General features: G+C 49.2%; 1 protein-coding gene across 1 annotated transcript; it reads right to left on the bottom strand.

The window, feature by feature from the left end:
• Nucleotides 1–2,144: 2,144 nt before the first annotated feature.
• Nucleotides 2,145–16,522, bottom strand: LOC149871814 (acyl-coenzyme A thioesterase 1-like). The gene is made up of 3 exons (XM_090033303.1): nt 15,570–16,522; nt 14,321–14,523; nt 2,145–4,587 (listed from the first exon to the last, which is right to left on the bottom strand). The coding sequence occupies exons 1-3, from the start codon at nt 16,030–16,032 to the stop codon at nt 3,985–3,987; spliced, it is 1,269 nt and encodes a 422-aa protein (XP_089889429.1). The 5' UTR covers nt 16,033–16,522; the 3' UTR covers nt 2,145–3,984.
• Nucleotides 16,523–18,387: the final 1,865 nt, after the last annotated feature.

The following is an 18,387-nucleotide window of genomic DNA, read 5'->3' as shown; positions in this document are numbered from 1 at the left end:
CTCCAGGATGAATATGAGTCGCCAATGCAACAAAGCAATAGCCAGAGCCAACGCACCCTGTCATGCATCAACAGGGGCATCACTAACAGGTCCAGAGAGGTCTTGCTCCCCCTCTATGCGATACTGGTCAGGCTGCAGCTGGAGTACTGTGTTCAGTTCTGGGTGCTGCACTTCAAGAAGGACATGGAGAACCTGGAGAGGGTCCAAAGGAGGGCCACTCATATGGTTGGGGGCCTCCGTGGCCAGCCCTATGAGAGGCTGAAGGACCTGAATCTCTTCGGTCTCTGCAAGAGGAGACTGAAGGGGGATCTTGTGACTGCCTACAACCTTATCAGGGGCCACCAGCAGGGACTTGGGGAAAGTCTGTTCACCAGGGCCCCCCTTGGAGTCACCAGGAACAATGGCCACAAGCGGAGGGAGGATAGGTTTAGGTTAGATATTAGGAAGAACTACTTCACCGTAAGGGTGGCCAGAGCCTGGAACTTAACAAGAAGCGGCACTCATCCTTCTCCAGTGGGATCAGACTTTGGCAGTCAGACCTCTCTAGTTGATTATTTAGGACACTTGTAACATCTGCAGCCCCAGACTCATCGATCTTCATGCACTTGAGATTGAAACCAGCGGTTCAAATGGTAATACCCTTGTAATTGCCAATCCAAAACCATTTTTTTTTTTTTACTAACAGTCTGCAAACTATTAACAGATAACCAAAACTTTTTTTAATGGGAGATTTTTTACACTGTAACAGAGCTGGGTCCTTACACCCATTGGTGCTAACTCCCATCCCAGGATGGACCCCCAACCTTGCCATACTCAGCTTGAATACCACCTCCCTTCTGGCCCCATATCTTTTTCCTAGCTGCACTGCCTCCCTTCCTGTCTCACTTGGTATCTCAGATTGCCTAGGGCTGCATAATCCTGTCTACCTTTTGAGGCAAGTAGCCCTTCCTGGCAGGTGACAGCTGGGATACAGTGATAGCATATGGCTGTTGGGGAGCGGGCTACAGAGACTCCCATGGATTACAAAGCCCATGGATTACAAAGCTTGTTGCAGGGTGCTGAACTGCACTCCTGTTCAGACACCAGGTAGCACTACTTTGCTCCATCTGTCCCACACCACTTGCTTCCAGCTTCTCTCCAATGATGAGTCTTCAACCAAGGTCACTTTCTCTTAAGTTTGTAAATTTAAAAATGAGATGTCTGTAATAAAGCACCTGTCTGAAATGTTTTCTTTAGCCTTATTATATGGACTCTGCAAATTTATGGACATTTGGCAACCCTAGTAGCAAAGCACTGCAACCCAATTTGCTAGGCAGCTATTGATGGTGAAAGTAGCAGTAAGGTCCTTTAAGAGGGAAGTCCTAGACATACAGGGCTCGTCAAGACAAGCATGCACATACAGTATGTGGTGTCGCAAACTGCATGTGCAACATACAGGCATTCTCTGTGCTGCCAGTTTGCAAGATAGCAGGGGGGGGTTTTACACCAGGAGATCCCCGTGTCAAAAAACCCAGCACCTGAAAAAAGCAGGGTAGCACATGTGTCGTTTGAAACTCAAGGCTGACTGGCCTGAGCCAGGCCAGGCTCTGTGCATCAGATTGCCCTAACTGGAGCCCCAGAAGACCCCCAGGACGCCAGGTAAGCCTGCTGGGGCCAGCCCAGGTGCTGGCCCCAGCCTCTCCTACCCAACCCAGGGGAACTTGCCACATGCCAGAGCACATATACATGAGCATTCCCTGAGTATGTGCTGTTGCTATTTGTCCCTGGAGAAATGCACATGTATGGTTGTCTGGATGCACCCATTTGGTCACCCTTTTTAGACATTCCAAGAGACTTAGTTCCTGGTTATTGAAACTTTCTTTCCTGGGTGTGAGAGGGTAGGGGATGTTGCTCTCAAAGTCGTCTAGGGTGGACTTGCCAGCTATGACTTACGATGGGAGAAAAATAGAATTAATACCTCCCCGATGAACTACCCAGTAAAGTGCAGTTAGATTTTAGTCGGTTACAAAGGCTTCCTTTATTAAATAAATTCCCTAGGATACAGAATAAATTTCCAAGGATGTACAGAAATAAGTGCTTGCCTCTTTAAGCAGCACACAGCCGCTTCTCCTGCATCCCAGAGCTGGCTTCTGAACCCTGCTCTTTGATCCTCCATGATTCTTACTCCCGTTCCCCTGTGGGCATCCCAGCAAACACACTTTCTCCCCAAGTAAGTGAGGGTCTCTTTCTCACTTTCCTTGGTTCCAAGAAGGGGCCGGGGGGAGGGGGTGGGGAATCTGGCAGCATCTCGCTTACCCGTCGGTGTCTCACTCGCCCGACTAGACTTCTCCCGCGTGGTTGCGGTTCATCATGTTGCCTGGTGCTCCACACCACCTCTCTTCTCTCCTTGCCCTTGCAGGGGCAACTACTAGTTCTGAGAAGCCTGCTTTTATCCTCCCTGCCCCCAGAAGGTTTGCCCATGAAAGTTGGGCATTTGTCCATGAAAACCAACATAATTAAATCACTGGTGTTTGCTGTTCCTCAGCTGCACCATTGACATGTTCCATGCTTACCCCATTCTTGACCCCATGGGGTTACTCTAGGTCATTCCAGTAACAGGGTTGCAGTGTTACCCCATTACACTGGGTTTGCCTCTGTTTTCCTTGTAATTCTCCCATGCGGGTAATGTCTCAAGCTAGCTCTGTATAGTCAAAAGCAAGGCAAGTTACCCCAAAGGTGTTGCCCCAGGATTCCTCTTACCAGACACACCCAAAGATTGACATGGCCCCTTGTCCGATTTAGTATCAAGTGAACTTTATTAACCCCTAGTCTTATTACAAGTATTCTTCCTTGTAATAGGACCTGGCAAGTGGTTCCTTAGACGTTACAGCAGTGACCGTCAGTGGCACCGCTCTCAGATTCTCAGCTGGGTGTGCAGGATGTCAGTTTCTGGATTCCTTGTTACTCAAAACAAGAATTCCAAGGCTGCTCCTGTCTCCCCAAAGCGGTTACACAAATGCACACTGTCTCTTTGTTTGTCCACTACTTTTGTAACTTTCTCATCTTAAACTGTTCAATCCTCAAGTTTCTTACCTCATCTTTTTAGGTAAGGTACTCCAATCCTATTCCATTTTTGGTTTTCTTTCCTTCTAGGGAAACTACTGTACCTGGTTACCTCACCATACCAATCACAGAACTCATTTTTCCCAGTGTCTTTAAGGCACTCTGTACAATTTAATTGCTTAATGCCAGGAAGGTCTGTAGTTATGCTAAGAGCCTGAGCATAACTCAGTTTGCCCATTACAAAGCAGACCACAACAGAGTAAGAAAGATTGAAGCAGCATCTCTACATGTCCAAGGGTAATTTGAATCAATAAAGGGAAGTAACCAGAGTACAATTGCTTGGTATTCACAAAATTCTGCCTTAACCCACCTGGCAGTGTATGAACTGGAGTGTACTGGTTACATTTGAAAGAAATACAAACTTGCTAAAGTGCGAAGATATGTACTTAAGGCACCATAATCTCATTTACTTTAGCTTATGCTGATGACTTGCAATAACCATATAAGTAGGATTAGAAGATTAATGCACACCAGTAGTTTTGACCACAGGATAGATTACACTGATTTTTAAGAAATGAGGATTTCTTGTAGTTTCTTTTATTGGACCATCTGTGTAGTTGGGAAAACTGCAGTACAAACTTTCACACATCAAGTGCCCTTTTCCAGGTCAGCCTCTGAATCTAACCTGGCCTCAAGGAAGGTAATGGCAGTCCAATAGCTGAAGAAATAAGACAGTGTCTCGGACAAGAGATGCTCCTTCTGATTTCTTTAGCAGAAATACATCTAACAAATCTGGCATGAGAGGGGTACACTTAAAATTCTTGCCATGAATGCAAAAAGGCACTGCAGTAATTTATACTGGTGGTAAATAATTGTTACATAATCCAAATCATGCTAAGACTTGAAACTCCAGGGGCCCCATCCAATTATTAGCCCAGTACATCACAGCTTGCTAGGTATCAGGTATTCTTTGCCATTGAGGTGTTTGGTGAAGAAGGCTTGGATACGTTGCCAAGCATCCACTTGTGCCTCAGAATGAGCCTTGGGTTCACCTCCCCAGAACACCAGCCTGTTCACAAATGGATGCATTGAGGCCTCACACGCTGGGAAGAATGGGGGTTCAATGTAATGTCCTGCTCCAGAGTAACAGATTATCTCAGGCTTCTTCCCATGCACCTGCAAGAGTTTGGTGGCTTCAATGGCAAAGAATTCACTGTTCCAGATCTTATCATCCTTGCTAGCAATGAACAGAAAATGGCTCTCAGCCTTCTCCAGTGGGATCAAGCTTTGATGGTCAGGCTCATGTAGTGGGTTGTTTAAAACATTTTTAACATCTGCAACCCCAGATTTGTAAATCTTCATGTGCTTGAAGTTGAAACCAACAGGTGGAACGCTGATATCCTTGTAGTGTAGCCTGGAAGCTGTATTTCCCAAACAGGCATTGATGGTGACAACTGCTGTAATGCCCTTTAGGAAGGAGGCCATAGACATACACAAGTCACCTCCCTTGGACATTCCAAGCAATCCAATTCCTGGACCTTTCACCTGTATAGAAAAGTTGAGGCCTTGGCTCCACCATGATCCGCTGGCTGGGAAATTGGCTCCGTGGTTGGACCCAGAGGGTTGTAATTGATGGCAGTCACTGATCGTGGTGCCCTGTGACCAGTGGGGTCCCTCAAGGCTCTGTCCTTGGACCCATACTGTTCAACATCTTCATTAATGATGTGGACATTAGAGTCAGGAGTGGACTGGCCAAGTTCGCCGATGACACCAAACTTTGGGGCAAAGCATCCACGCCAGAAGATAGGCGGGTGATCCAGGCTGACCTGGACAAGCTCAGCAAATGGGCAGACAAGAACCTGATGGTGTTTTAACACCGATAAATGCAAGGTTCTCTACCTTGGGAGGAAAAACCTGCAGCATCCTTATAGGCTCGGCAGTGCTACGCTGGTTAGCGCTACAGAAGAAAGAGACTTGGGGGTCATCATTGACCACAAGATGAACGTGAGCCTGCAATGCGATGCTGCGGCTAGTAAAGCGACCAAAATGCTGGCATGCATCCATAGATGCTTCTCGAGCAAATCCCGGGACGTCATTCTCCCCTTGTACTCGGCCTTGGTGAGGCCGCAGCTGGAGTACTGCATCCAGTTTTGGGCTCCACAATTCAAAAAGGATGTGGAGAAGCTTGGGAGAGTCCAGAGGAGAGCCACGCGCATGATCAGAGGTCAGGAAAACAGATCTTACGATGATAGGCTGAGAGACATGGGACTCTTTAGCCTGGAAAAGCGTAGGCTCAGGGGTGATCTGATGGCCACCTATAAGTTTATCAGGGGTGACCACCAGGATCTGGGGGAAAGTTTGTTCACCAGAGCACCCCAAGGGATGACTAGGTCGAACGGTCACAAACTCCTGCAAGACCGTTTCAGGTTGGACATAAGGAAGAATTTCTTTACTGTCTGAGCCCCCAAGGTCTGGAACAGTCTGCCAGCGGAGGTGGTTCAAGCACCTACATTGAACACCTTCAAGAGTAAATTGGATGCTTATCTTGCTGGGATCCTATGACCCCAGCTGACTTCCTGCCCTTTGGGCAGGGGCCTGGACTCGATGATCTCCCGAGGTCCCTTCCAGCTCTGAAGTCTATGAAATCTATGAAAGGGAGATCAGAACTGCAGGATGATGAGAGGATGACCTTCCATAGCACCCTTTATTCCTAGGGATCCCCAAAGACTCATAGTTTGATAACTGCATCAGCTGTATAGGACTTCCATCACCCATTGACTACTGACACACCTGGAGGGGTTGGGCATAGGTTTTAACATTGCAAAGTCACAATATTACATCTACAGATTAATGCTAGCAATGCAGGGGAAAACACAGTACCCTTTAAAATCAGCAACAACCTTTTCTGTTGTGGGAAATAATGCGGGGGAAAGAGTTACATTTCAGCATTGGCTCAGGGCAGCTCAGTATGGTCTAAAGCAGTGATCTCCAAACCTTTTTGATCATGCACCCCTATCAGTAAAAAAATTTTGAGCATGCACCCCCAATATAAATGTACATTTATATAAATGGAAATAGATGTTCTAATATTTTCTTCTGCACCCCAATGGATCATCTTGGGGTGTGCACACCCCACTTCGGAGACCACTGGTTTAGAGAATAGAAATTATCATACCTTGCCCCTAATTTAACCAACTGAGGGGCCCCTTGCAGTTTATAACATTCTTCACTAAATTCACAAGGAAGTAAACAGCTATATCCAGATTTAAAATAACTGGATCCCCACTGCTTTTCCTTTTAGTGAGTTAGCAGAAAGGAAGAGTATAAATACTGAATATGAATCCCGATATAAACTTAACCAGCAATTGAAACTGAAGTGGCAGTAATTCAGTAATGTTAGGGAAAAAACAAGAGAGATGCTGTTGGTACCCCCATTCATCAGCTTATTGTACAGCTTCCTCTATCCAAGGAGCAAGGCATACAAGGTACTTGCAGCTCTCACATACAGAAGCTGATATCTTGTTTCTAGCTCTGGAGCTGCTTAATCAAAAACTTATGTGAAATAAAATGTTCTTTTTGTTACACTAAATATCACCAAAGCAACCTTTGTTACATGCAGGAGACTCAGGTATAGCGTTCTGCTTCCAGTGAACTTTTCAGTAGCAAGATACCAAGCACATGCCCATACAGGTCAGCATCATGTAAGGGAAAACCATCTATACAGCAGAAATTAAAACAGCGTTCAGAGTGGATACCTGTTCTTCTAAACATTCAATTAGTTAGACAAAATCAAGAACGTAGAAGTTCGAAATGGACATGACAAATCACAGCTGCATGAATACCCCAAGGAAAATGTAGAGCCATCTTTGCCATGTTCTGGGAATGTCAGCCAACAGCCTCCCCAGACAAATCCTGCACACAGCAGCTTTGACCTCAGCCTATGTGGATGCTCTGCAATAACCACAACAGTAAGATTAGTAGATTACTGCACTAGAGTGCTTGTAGCCCAAGGCCAGATTACACTGATTTTAAATCTGCTTAAACTTCTTCCTACTCCATCCTGTCATTGGAAGGGGCCACCTTCTTCCCTAAGAACAGGTTGGCTTCATTTGTATGGAGGAAAAAGAAAGTGGCAGCCACTTTGAAAGAATGCACTTCTTCACCGAATTCCCTGTTGAACGCCTTTATCATTCAGCCTCTGCAGAAGGAGAAATATTATTCTGATGAATGACAAAACATGAACATTGATCCCCAAAACATTTGTTAAGCTATAGCCACTGCACTAGATTTTGGTGAGTCTTATCCCCCTAGTAGGTCAGAAGGGTGTACACAGTTCTGCTGCTTGGGTAATTTGGCACAAGGGAAAATGGGGGGAAGCCACGTTGTCATGGACTTCCTTAAAACAATGGATCACAGAACCATCTCATGGTTAGGAAGTCCACTGGTTAATTAATTATTCGCAACCAGTCTACAATAAGTAAGGCTAAAATCTCTTTTGGAAGATGGGCCACGCTCTCAGTAACAGTTTCCGTTCCACCTTCCTAGAAACAGATGGGAATTTAGTTAGGTTTATTCAGACTGGGTGCAGGGGTCTGAAATTCACCCTCCAGAACTTGCTGTCACCTGAAAAGAAATGCTGAATCCAGCAGTCACAGAACAGTGACGCCAGTCCAAGTGGACAACGGGAAGAAATAGTCAAAGACGGTGAAGAACGATGCCGAGATCAGTGCCGGATACGATGAGACGAAGCCATAATCGAAGTGAATCGGGTTGGGATTCAACCAGCATGGGACTGCATCATATAAAACAACAGGTTTTGACAGGACTTATTTTAAGAATAGCAGCCGTGCACCAAATACAGCTTTCCAACAGTCTCAGGATGAGAGCTCCTTGTGGTGGAGGAACACCAGTGAATGAACTGACCTGAGGGTGCTGCAGCATGTAGTTTACAGCTTCCTCAAAATACTCCAGGTGGAGTTCTTTTGCATCTTTCTGGAGATATTCATAGCCATAGTAAGCCAGGGCCAGGGCAGCAAATCCATGATTGGCCAGCAGGCATGCTCTGTGTTCTAGGAGCCCCCCTCCAAATCCATACATTTCAATATGCCAGGAAAGGGGCCACTGCCTTAAGAAAACAAGATAAAGGGTTTTGGTAGTTCAGAATTCTTCCTTTCTATTCCAATATTGCAGACCTCTTGAAATCTGCAGGACTCAAGATTCCTAGGCTCTTTATTACCTCTCAGCAAACAGCAACAATGATGATGATTAACCCTGGACAGAATACCAGTCCTACCTCATCATCTGAATATGCAGATGACATAGTCTTGAAGTGAAGGAAAATGGGCCTGGTACTGGAAGGAATCTCCTGGGTTGTCAAGTCTAGAGCCCAGGAAAGCCTGTCATATTTTCCTATTCAAACCAATCAAGCGCCATTTTAAAACTATCCACATTGCCTCTTTCTCTGCATTGTTCCTGTTAGAAGGCTGTTCTAGAAACTCATACTTCTGGTGATCAGAATCTTTCTAGGTTGTAGCCTCAGTTTTGACTCATAACATTTGTTCTTGTGCTACTGTTGTCCTTCTCCTTAAATAACAATTCTCATTTCCCTGTGTTTATCCCCCTAAATATATTTATAAAGTCCAATTATATCACCCAATTACAATCACTTTACACAAGCCAACCTTTTCCAGCCACCTCTTGTATGTCTACCCACTCCTCCGGTATATCAGGTTGTGACCTTAAGTGCACAGCTCCCCAGTTTTCCGCCTAGTCCTTCTCTATACCTGTATCAGTTTGTAAGTTTGTTCTGAGCATGGTTGACCAGATTTGGACAGTTTCCACAGGAGGTCCTGCCAGCCCCTTAAATACGGAACACTCCCCTCTGCCTACCATAAATATCTTACCTGATATATCACTGAATCACATTTACCTTCTTCAAAGCCACTTCACATTGGCTCTCACACACTGATTTTTCTCCAATTTATAGCAAAATATTTTTTCTATTCTGTCCCACAGCATGTGACCTGGCATTTTATCTTACCGAATTTCATTGTATTAACATTACTCCAGTCCTCAAGTTCATCCAGTTTCTTTATAGACTAGTTCTGTTAGCATCCACTGATGAGGATTGCTGTATGCTAATTATAAATACAATGCTGCTTTTTAAATATGACTGGTCCCATGACCAATCCCTGGGATTCCAGCTACTGGAGAAACTGGGAATTTTTGCACACCAGCCATTATTTAGCATTATTTCCCCAATAAGCATCCCTATGCGTTAGGGACCAAACACTGGTCAAGGTACCCACCAATGTTTTTTGAGTAAGTTATAATACACAGACAATAACTAAACTCCATCCCAGACACAGATCTTTATGTCCTTTACTCCTCCAGTGCCTACATTTCTACTGGAGTTTATGTATCCCTGTAACAGAACCAGGGCTCCAGGGGCAGCCATGATGTCTCCTGGTGACTATGTGGCTCCTGCCCTACTCCAACTCCAGCACCCTCCCTGGTCTTCTGCCTGCCGTGCCATGCCTTGGTTAATTTTTGAAAGGCAGGCTGGCCGAGGGTCCTAGAGCAAGCTCTAGTCCATCTTGCTGCCAGTAGATTCCCTCCTGAACCCAACTAGTCCCAGCCTGACCCTCATGCTACATGGGGTCTCCTGGCCCGTACGTGCCCCCAGGGAACCTACTGCCTTATGAGCTATTCATGGCCTCTGACCTCCCCTATAGCCATGCCTATGCTTTGCACATGTTACCAATTAATACTTAAGTGGGCCACCTTGCCTTCAAGGCAATCTCACTTCAGGTCTCTATACCCTTGGCAGGGCCATACCCTGCCCAGCCTCTGCTCCTTTTCTCTAGCTGGGCCCTTTAGCCCAGGCCCACCATACTGGACCTGGCCTTTGGACCCCAGCCCCTGTTTCCCCCCCATCAGGCTCTGGTTCTGCCCCTTCTGGGCTTTGGGCCCCTGGCCTTTGTATTTGCTCTCCCTGGCTTCTCACCCCCTTGGGATGTGGGCCATTGGTCCCAGGCAGACTCCAACCCTCTTGTGCTCTCTGAAACAGATCTCCTCCCCTCCTAGTCACAATTCAGCTCATCATTGTAAATCAAAAGCAACAGATAAGCCCACTGGCCACAACCAAAACTATTCCCAGACTTGGTCTGAACAAACTCTAGCTCACTGGCTGTACGACAAAATTCCCACCCCTGTCTCCCCATACTCGGTCATTGTTCCCTGCTTGCTATAAGCTCCTTACTTGCAGTTCCCCAAGGCAGCTCAGGTAGCAGCCAGTCACCCTTCTGCAGCCATTCTGCTCACACTTATTTGCCACTTCAGAGGTTCAGGGGTGAAAGGCCCACCATGTGAAACTAGAAGCTCCCCTCAGAAAGGAAGGCTATTGGGAAAGTGGCAACTAATTACTTGGAACAAATGATAACCAACAGGGACAGAAGTGGAGATAAGAGGTTAGTAACTTGTGTGACAAGGGGAGACACCAAGCAGAGGCTGCAGTCTCCCCCCCACCCCGGTTGTCCCCCTCCTAGTGCCAACCCCACCTGCCCCAAGCACAGCCTGACCCAGCCCCTGCCAGAAGAGCCTGACACCACCCCAGCCCCAGTTCACAATGGCAGCCCCCCATCCCACTCAGATCTGGGGGCACATGCCCCTGCCCCTGTGCCCTCCTGGGGTGCATGGAACAGTGGGAGCCAGCCCTCCCCACCGCCACGCCTCCTGGACAAGCTGCGGCTCAGTCCTGCACCCCACCCTGTCCTGGCTGGGCAGCGCCTGTCCCCTCACACCCCTTCCATCACAACAGACTTACCAGCCACATGCAGCTCTCCATGCTGTCTTGGAAATCGGATCAGTATCAGCCAATAGCCAATTTTTAAGGAGGCATATCAGTATCAGCCCCAAAAATCTCTATTGGTACACCCCTAAAATGTATAGTGGAATTTCATTTTAATTGTGGAAAAATATGTATTTGGGGGTTAAAAAAAAATAAAAAAAAAAATCAGACAATTTGCAATTTTTAAACAACTAAAATCAGGATCCCTGGTACCATGAACAATGTATGCTCCTGGGGGATGGTGGGGGGGGCACAGCGGCAGTGGGAGCAAAAACACAGCGGTGGTAAGTGGGGGAGTTCCTACAGATGCCGCCAGTGCTGTCGATGGCAGGGGGAAGAGCAATGGCCAGCAGGCGCCACCCAGTGGTATTGGCAGTGGGGCAGCAAGCAGTGACTGCCTCCAAGCACTGCCAGCAGTGCCTTTTTGTAGGGGGTGCGTTGCCACGCTCAGGTGGTGTACACACACCCCCGTGCACCCCATATGCGTCGTCCCTGCCTGGTACTAATGCAGCCCAGTATGCCCTCAGTCTTCTTGGCAACACTGCTGGCTTGTATTCAGCTTATTGTCCATTGTAACCCCCAGGTACTTTTCTGCAGAGCTGCTGCCCAGCCAGTCAGCCCCCAGCTGGTACTGGTGCATGGGATTGTACTGGTGCATGGGATTGTTCTGTCCTAAGTGCAGGACTTTACACTCATCCTTGTTGAACCTCATGAGATTTCTTTTGGCCCAGTCCTCCAATTTGTGGACAACTCTCCGCAGTGGTGATGCACAGAGGGTGCAACCCCCCCCCCCACCGTGAGCACTGGTGCACCCCCTGACCAATTGGATTCCCTGCTTAGGCGAGGGGCTGGTGGGAGTGCCTGCGTCCCCACTGCGAGCGCCAGCCGGGGAGTGGGAGCGCCGGATGGAGCACTGTGGCTGCTTCCCGCTTGGTGAGTTTTGCTGCAGGCGGATGTGCCCCCCTGACTGAGATAGCACCAGTCCCCCATGTCTCTCTGAATCCTAACCCTACTACTACTACTACCACCACCTAACCCTACCCTTCAGCCAATCTACTAGTCCTCCCAGCTTGGAGTCATCTACAAGCTTGCTGAGGGTGCACTCCATCCCGTCCTCCAGGTTGCTGATGAAGACATTGAACAAGACGGGCCCCAGGAACAAGGTGCAGTGAATAAGGGACCAACTTCAGCCTCATTTGTCTGCACTCATTTGAAAGCAGCAGCCTCCATTTCTCTGTGCAAAAGACCAGCAATGCACAGAGAAGGGTGTCTGAAGTTAAATCTGGGCGGACCCGATACAGACAGCCCAGCCTCGCACCAAGCCAGGGGCCTGCTGCTGCAAGGCAGCCCCGCAGAGCCTGGTTATGTAGAGCCCGCAGCTCACGGCCGAGCTGTGAAGGGCGCTTGAAGCAGGTGCCTGACTCCGCCCCGTCTCAGGGAGAGGAGACGCAGAGGGATGGGATGAGGCGGCGGCACTCACCGGGCAGCAGGAAGAGCGTGGCCCGCAGGCGGCCATGGCGCAGCGGCAGGCAGACAACGCCGGGCCCAAGCCCCAGCTGGTAGCAGTGGGAGAGGTGGGCAGTGAGGGACATGCCCTTTTTCCCTTTTCATTTCTTTCTTTTTTCCTCCTCTCACTTCTTTTTTGCTCCTTTTTCCTCTCTTCTTTTTGTCTCTTTTCTCTTTATCTCTCTTTTCTTTACCTCACTCTCTATTTCCTTTTGCTGTCTCTTCTCTTTCCCTCTTTTTTCCCCTCTCCCATTACAACATGCTTAAAAAAAAGAATACACAAGAACAATGGCAGTATATGACATTTCATTTATTGTCACCAGGTTTAGAATTTTTAGAAAACCTGGTATTTACTGTAAAAAAACAAAACCCAAAAACCCTCCATTTATGGTTATTAACTATATTAATATCCAGTGCGTCCTGCCATGTACCCCTCCACCCCCATTTTGTTTTTCCGGCATGCCAGTACTCCAGTACCTTACAAGGTAGACATAGCAGGTTTTTGGCATTCCAGCCAAAAATGTTGCCTACCCCGTTCTCAGCTATGAGTTGGTGACAAGGGAAGACCTATATTTTAAATAATAACTCTCAGTAAAATAATCTTAAGCAGGTGTTAAGTGTGACTGCATGTCAGAAATTTAAGAGGACAACAGATCAGAGATGCTGTTGTAAACCACAGGTCTCTCTGCCTGTTGCATCTTTAATGCTGTAGCTAGAAAAGGAAAGATGTAACTTTTATCTCACTAACAGTCCCCAGCTATGGAACCAGCTTTTGCTCCAGTGACAGATGAGATTTGTGCTTGTACCTGTGGAGATCTTCAAGCCAATACATACAGCAAATAAGATGGACTCTGGTACAGTAATAATCCCCGAAACAAGCATTACAAATTCAGGAAATGCATTATCGGGGTTGCAATGAAATCTTTAGTCTCGACAGACATCTGTATGGGTCAGACTCATGGAAGAGCAACACGTTTACCTAACAGAAGTTTAACCAGTCTTCAGTCTGGATGTCTGTGCCGTTCAAAAGCAAAACTGTCACAGAAAATAAAGAACGCTGAGATCTTGGAGTAAATACAACTCCCCACAACTGCCTGAATAGCATAGCCCAGACGGCTGATTCACCTTTGCCAGGTCATAGTAATGCTGGACAACAAGCTCTCTAGAGGAGCCCTGTTCTGATGAGTCCAAGTCCAAGGAAAGACAGGTAGATGATGGTAGCAACAGCTTTACACATCAACAATGAAAAAATGAAAATAACTGGCCAAGGATATTATTGCTTGGTATTGACCACTCTTTCCCTCACTTACATGACAGTGCAAAAAGAGGGCACATTCAAGGGAAATGCAAATGTGGAAAAGTATTAACAAGACAAAATTTAAAACAGTGCTTTAGGATCTCAACAATGATCTATGTGGTCACCAAAAGCCACAACCAGCTACTAGAGACTGCAATACCAGACTGGAGAGTTTCAATTTATAGTAGCGATCATGATAGCTTTTTCCCCCCCACAAGAAGTGTGGGGACTCCTTTGAACCACAGATCAAAGCAGCTTGTCACGCATGACAAGGTCACAGATCAGTTACCTAATCACAGCCATCTAGAAAAAGATTTAAAACCCTCTGGACACCTGAGAATAACCAACGCCACCGGTTCCTGCTAACCCCTCAGAAGAAACAGATAAAATGTAGTGGAATTTGCTAGCGGTGGACAAAGCACTCTGCTCTCTGACAGGAGAAGGTCAACTGACCTGTCACAGACGATTGCTGACACATGACGGAAAGAAAGATACAAACCAAGTAGATAATAACAGAATTCAACAGAACCTGTACTTTAGCACAGCAGCTGTGTCCAGTGCAGCTTCCCAACAACCTTGGGATGTGAACCCTGTGTGTTGGGGAAAGAGCAATCCAATGAACTAACCTGAGGGTGTTCCAGCATGTAGTTTACAGCCTCCTCAAAGTACTCCAGGTGGAATTCTGTCATCTCTTTGGGGAGGTCTTCATAGTTATAGTAAGCCAGGGCTAAGGTGGCAAAGCCATGATTGGCCAGCAGGCATGCCCTGTATTCTGGCAGCCCTCCACCAGTTCCATACAGGTCAATGATTCCAGGAAAAGGGCCATCTCCTGTAGCAAATGAGATAAGGAGCTTCCCTTTGATACTGCCCTCTTATAAACTAAATAACTAGAGAACATGAGACTCCCATATTTTCTATCAATTCTCAGTAAACTGCCAAATACCTTAGAGATTAATAACAGTTGCACAGGACAGCAGATCTGCTACGCTGCCTGCAGGCGTAAATCATACAGAATCTCCCAAATTAACGACAATGGACGCAGCACTATAAGGCACCCTTTGGCTTGCCAAGTCTAGTCCTTTGCAATCAAAGGCAAGCATGTCATATAATCCAATTCAAATTTATCACAATCTATTTTAAAAACTACCTAGACTGACTGTTTGCTCCCATTACAGCACACCCATTGGAAGGCCGCTGTAAAACCATGCTCTTTTGAAGACTGCAATTGTTCTCCTGGTTTCTAGCTTCAGGTTATTCTGGGATCACCTTTAATACCCATTTATTCTTGAGCTACCACTGTCCTTTACCTTAAGAAGCAATTCCCCCTGTATATGCAGGGTCTTCATAAAGTCCTTGTGCACTTTTAAACTTTAATAAGTTGTGCACAAGGACTTTATGTCTTAAGTCAGAGCCATCCCATGACTAACACACCCAGGCCTTTCTCCTCCACTCCCACTTCCCAGGCAGGAGCCACCTCAGGTTTTATAGCAGGGGTTCTTCCTTGCTGGTCCCACAAGCACACAGGGTTGTGTTCTGCCCTCCTGCCCATCCTCCTCTGGTTCTTCAGGGCTGCAGTTCGGTGGCTTATGCTGAGCACATGTGAGAGCTGGCGTGTATCCCCTGCACCCATGCTGTGGCTCTAGTAACCCCCTCAGCCAACCCCAAATTCATTCAGCCTGCTCCAGGACAGCTCTGTCCTCCAGACACCTGCTCCAGAGACACAGGCAAGATCGCCTAGTCCAACCCCCAGGGCTGCTGCCGTTTTGGGGTTATGAGCGGGCTCCCCCCACCGAGCCGAGGGGCCCGCGATGCCGGCGGCCTGGACCTGTGCCCCCCGCGAGGCGAGGCGAGGCGGGGCGGGGCGGCGGTGCTCACCGGGCGGCAGGAAGAGCGTGGCCCGCAGGCGGCCGTGGCGTAGCGGCAGGCGGACGACGCCGGGCCCCAGGAAGCAGCGCTCGTGCTCGGCCCGCGCCAGCAGGCGGCCCGGCAGGGGCCCGTGGCCCTCCAGCACGTCCAGCCGCAGGCGGAAGGGGCTGCGCACGTCGCGCTTGAACAGACGCCAGAAGGGCCGGCGCGGCCGCAGCGCCCACAGCAGCCCCATGGGCTCCAGCCCCGAGAAGCTGCCTCCGGGCAGCGCCGGCGCGCGGCCCAGCTCCAGCTCCCCGCGCCCGTCCGCGCGGTAGCGGCCGCACGCCTCGAAGTCCTCGCCCGCCTCGTCCTGCAGCGCCGCCCGCAGCGTCACCTCCTGCCGCGGGCCGAGTCCCTGCACCGCCAGGCCCAGCGGCTCGTCCCACAGGCTGCGCCCGTCCGGCACCAGCCGCACGCGCGGGGCGCCCATGGCCGAGCCGGGGCGCGGGCGGCGGGTGGCAGCCAGCTGCCGGGGAAGGGCCGTCAAGCGCCGGGACAGGCTGCGCTTCGCTTGTCCGTCCCTGGAGGTTTTTAAGCCCCGGGTAGACAAAGCCGAGCTGGGGATGCGCTGCAGAGCTCCCGCGGCCCCTCCCAGCCCCGTTGTCTGACTCGGCCGCCGGCGGGCAAGGCCTGCGGCAGGGCGGCCCCTGCGCCGGGACTGAGCTTTTGCGGCTGCTGCGAGAGCGACGTGACTAGGCTGGTGTCCCCCCCGGGGCTGGTGCTCGCTGCTTCCCCCTGCCCCGAGCTGGGCAGCTGGCCCTGCTGCACAAACCCGGTCTGTGAGGCGAGCCACTAGCTTGGCCCAGCAGGGCCTGAGCCCAAAGCCTGTTGTGAGGCACAGGTGGATGCTTGGCAAGGGGTCCAAGCCTCCCTCCACAAGCGCCTCAATGGCAAAGAATGCACAACAGGCTGTGAGGCGGTGGGCGAAGAGGATCTTGTGCAGAAGGGGCCTCTGGGCTTTCAAGTATTGGCATACTCCACGTTGTTGGATTATGCACTAATGATAATTTACCCCCCTTCAATTTACTACAGTGCCTTTTTGCCTTTGTGGCAAGAATTTTATATAAACTATGTAAGTAGAGGAAAGGGAGCAGAAATTAGAGCAGATAAGCAGACAGGAGAAGAGGATGGGATCAGGACTCAGTGAGGGTGTGGGGATAATTCTACTGTAGAGGAAGGGTGCTCAAACCACAGCCTGTGGGCCAGACCTGGCCTCTGGTGCCCTGTCATTTGGCCCATGAGACTTCCCACAGGTCCATGGCCCTGCATGCTCAACTGGGTAAACAGCAGCCCAAGACCCATCCTGGCACTCAGGGCTGGGAGATGTTGCCCCAGAGCCCCAATCCCTGCATGCAGGACCAGGTGTGGGTGGTGTGGGGCCCTGGAGCCTGAAAACAGTGGGTGGAGATGGTGCAGGGCTCCTGGGGCCTGATCCTGGTGTGCAGGGTTTGATCTAACTTGTAGATGGCCCCAAACCACTGCTCTAGACCAGTGTTTCTCAACCTGTGGATGGGGACCAGGGCTGTCCCTGGACAAGGGGAATTGGGGTGACTGCCCCAGGCCCTGCACTTTGGTGGGGCTCCACAGAGCTGGGTGGAGCGGCTACGGTGACTCCACGCTGCTGTTGGCTTCATGTCTGGGCAAGAGCCGCCTCCATGGCCCAGTGGGTGGAATCTGGTGCAGGATGGAGCACTGCGCTGCCACGGCCTAGGGTTGCCAACCTGCCAGAATTGCCCTAGAGTCTCCAGAAATTGGATATACATCTTCAGGAGACGGCTAAGAGTCACCTGCGAGATAAATGTTAGGGCATTCATTAAAATCGATAGTAAATATTAAATCTGATTTATAGTCAGTAGTCCAGTGGGTTTTTAAAATGTAATAGTAATGTGCATTTGCCTTCCTGATGTGAAGTCTACACCGTAATCTGTAACTGATATACACAACCATGTGGGCACGTTTACGCTGTGTGTTGCAGGCATGCTGGTGTTCTAGAAATCTCCTGGAATAGATTCAAATAGAGTTGGCAACCCTACCATGGCTGACAAGGTGAGGCATAGGTCGCGGAATGGAGTGGGACACCCAGGCCATGGCTCTACAAACTTTTAGCGTGTAAATTTATATAACCCACAAATATGCAATTGTCCTTCCGGTTAAAGTGGTATAGCTATTTTTTAACTCCATAGCTAGCTAAATTAATGTGCTAAACATTGATCAGGCCACAGCCTGGGTCGCCCACCCCGTTCAGCGGCCTATAAGGTAAGGCACAGCAGTGGCAGTTGTTCAGAGTTGTCTCTGCTGCTGCTGGGCAGGCAGGGGGCACCTCACCATGGGAGCCATGGCAGTGTAGTGCTCCCTTCTGCGCCAGGTCCCACCCTCTGGGCTGTGGTGGTGGCTTCTGCCTGGAGCTGGTCTAGCCCGGTTGTAGCCCTGTGCCCCGCTGTGGGGGCAGAAATCTCATGGGGTAGATGCCCCTCCACCCTGCTGCCATGTTGCCTTTGCCCCTTCCTATCTCCCCATGCATCACCTGTAACCACACCTCCCTTCCTAACACACCCACCCCATTGGGGGTTGGGGACAGGGGGTACATGTCCACCATCTTATCCCCCCCCGGCAAAAATAAGTCAGCGCCTATGTCAGTGCCTGAGTCTCTACAGAATGTGGGCTGTCCTGAAGGGTGGTACCCTCAAGAGCATCATGCAGAAGTATAACAAGCAGGATTGGCATCCTGGCAAACTGTGGGAGAGCAGATGGAAAGTGGGGAGAGTGCAGGAGATGCACAGGTTCC

This window comes from Crocodylus siamensis, chromosome 2, assembly GCF_052110815.1.
Source record: "Crocodylus siamensis isolate JL-2025a chromosome 2, ASM5211081v1, whole genome shotgun sequence".
Lineage (NCBI taxonomy): Eukaryota > Metazoa > Chordata > Crocodylia > Crocodylidae > Crocodylus > Crocodylus siamensis.
This window is presented reverse-complemented; position numbering and strand designations above follow the sequence as displayed.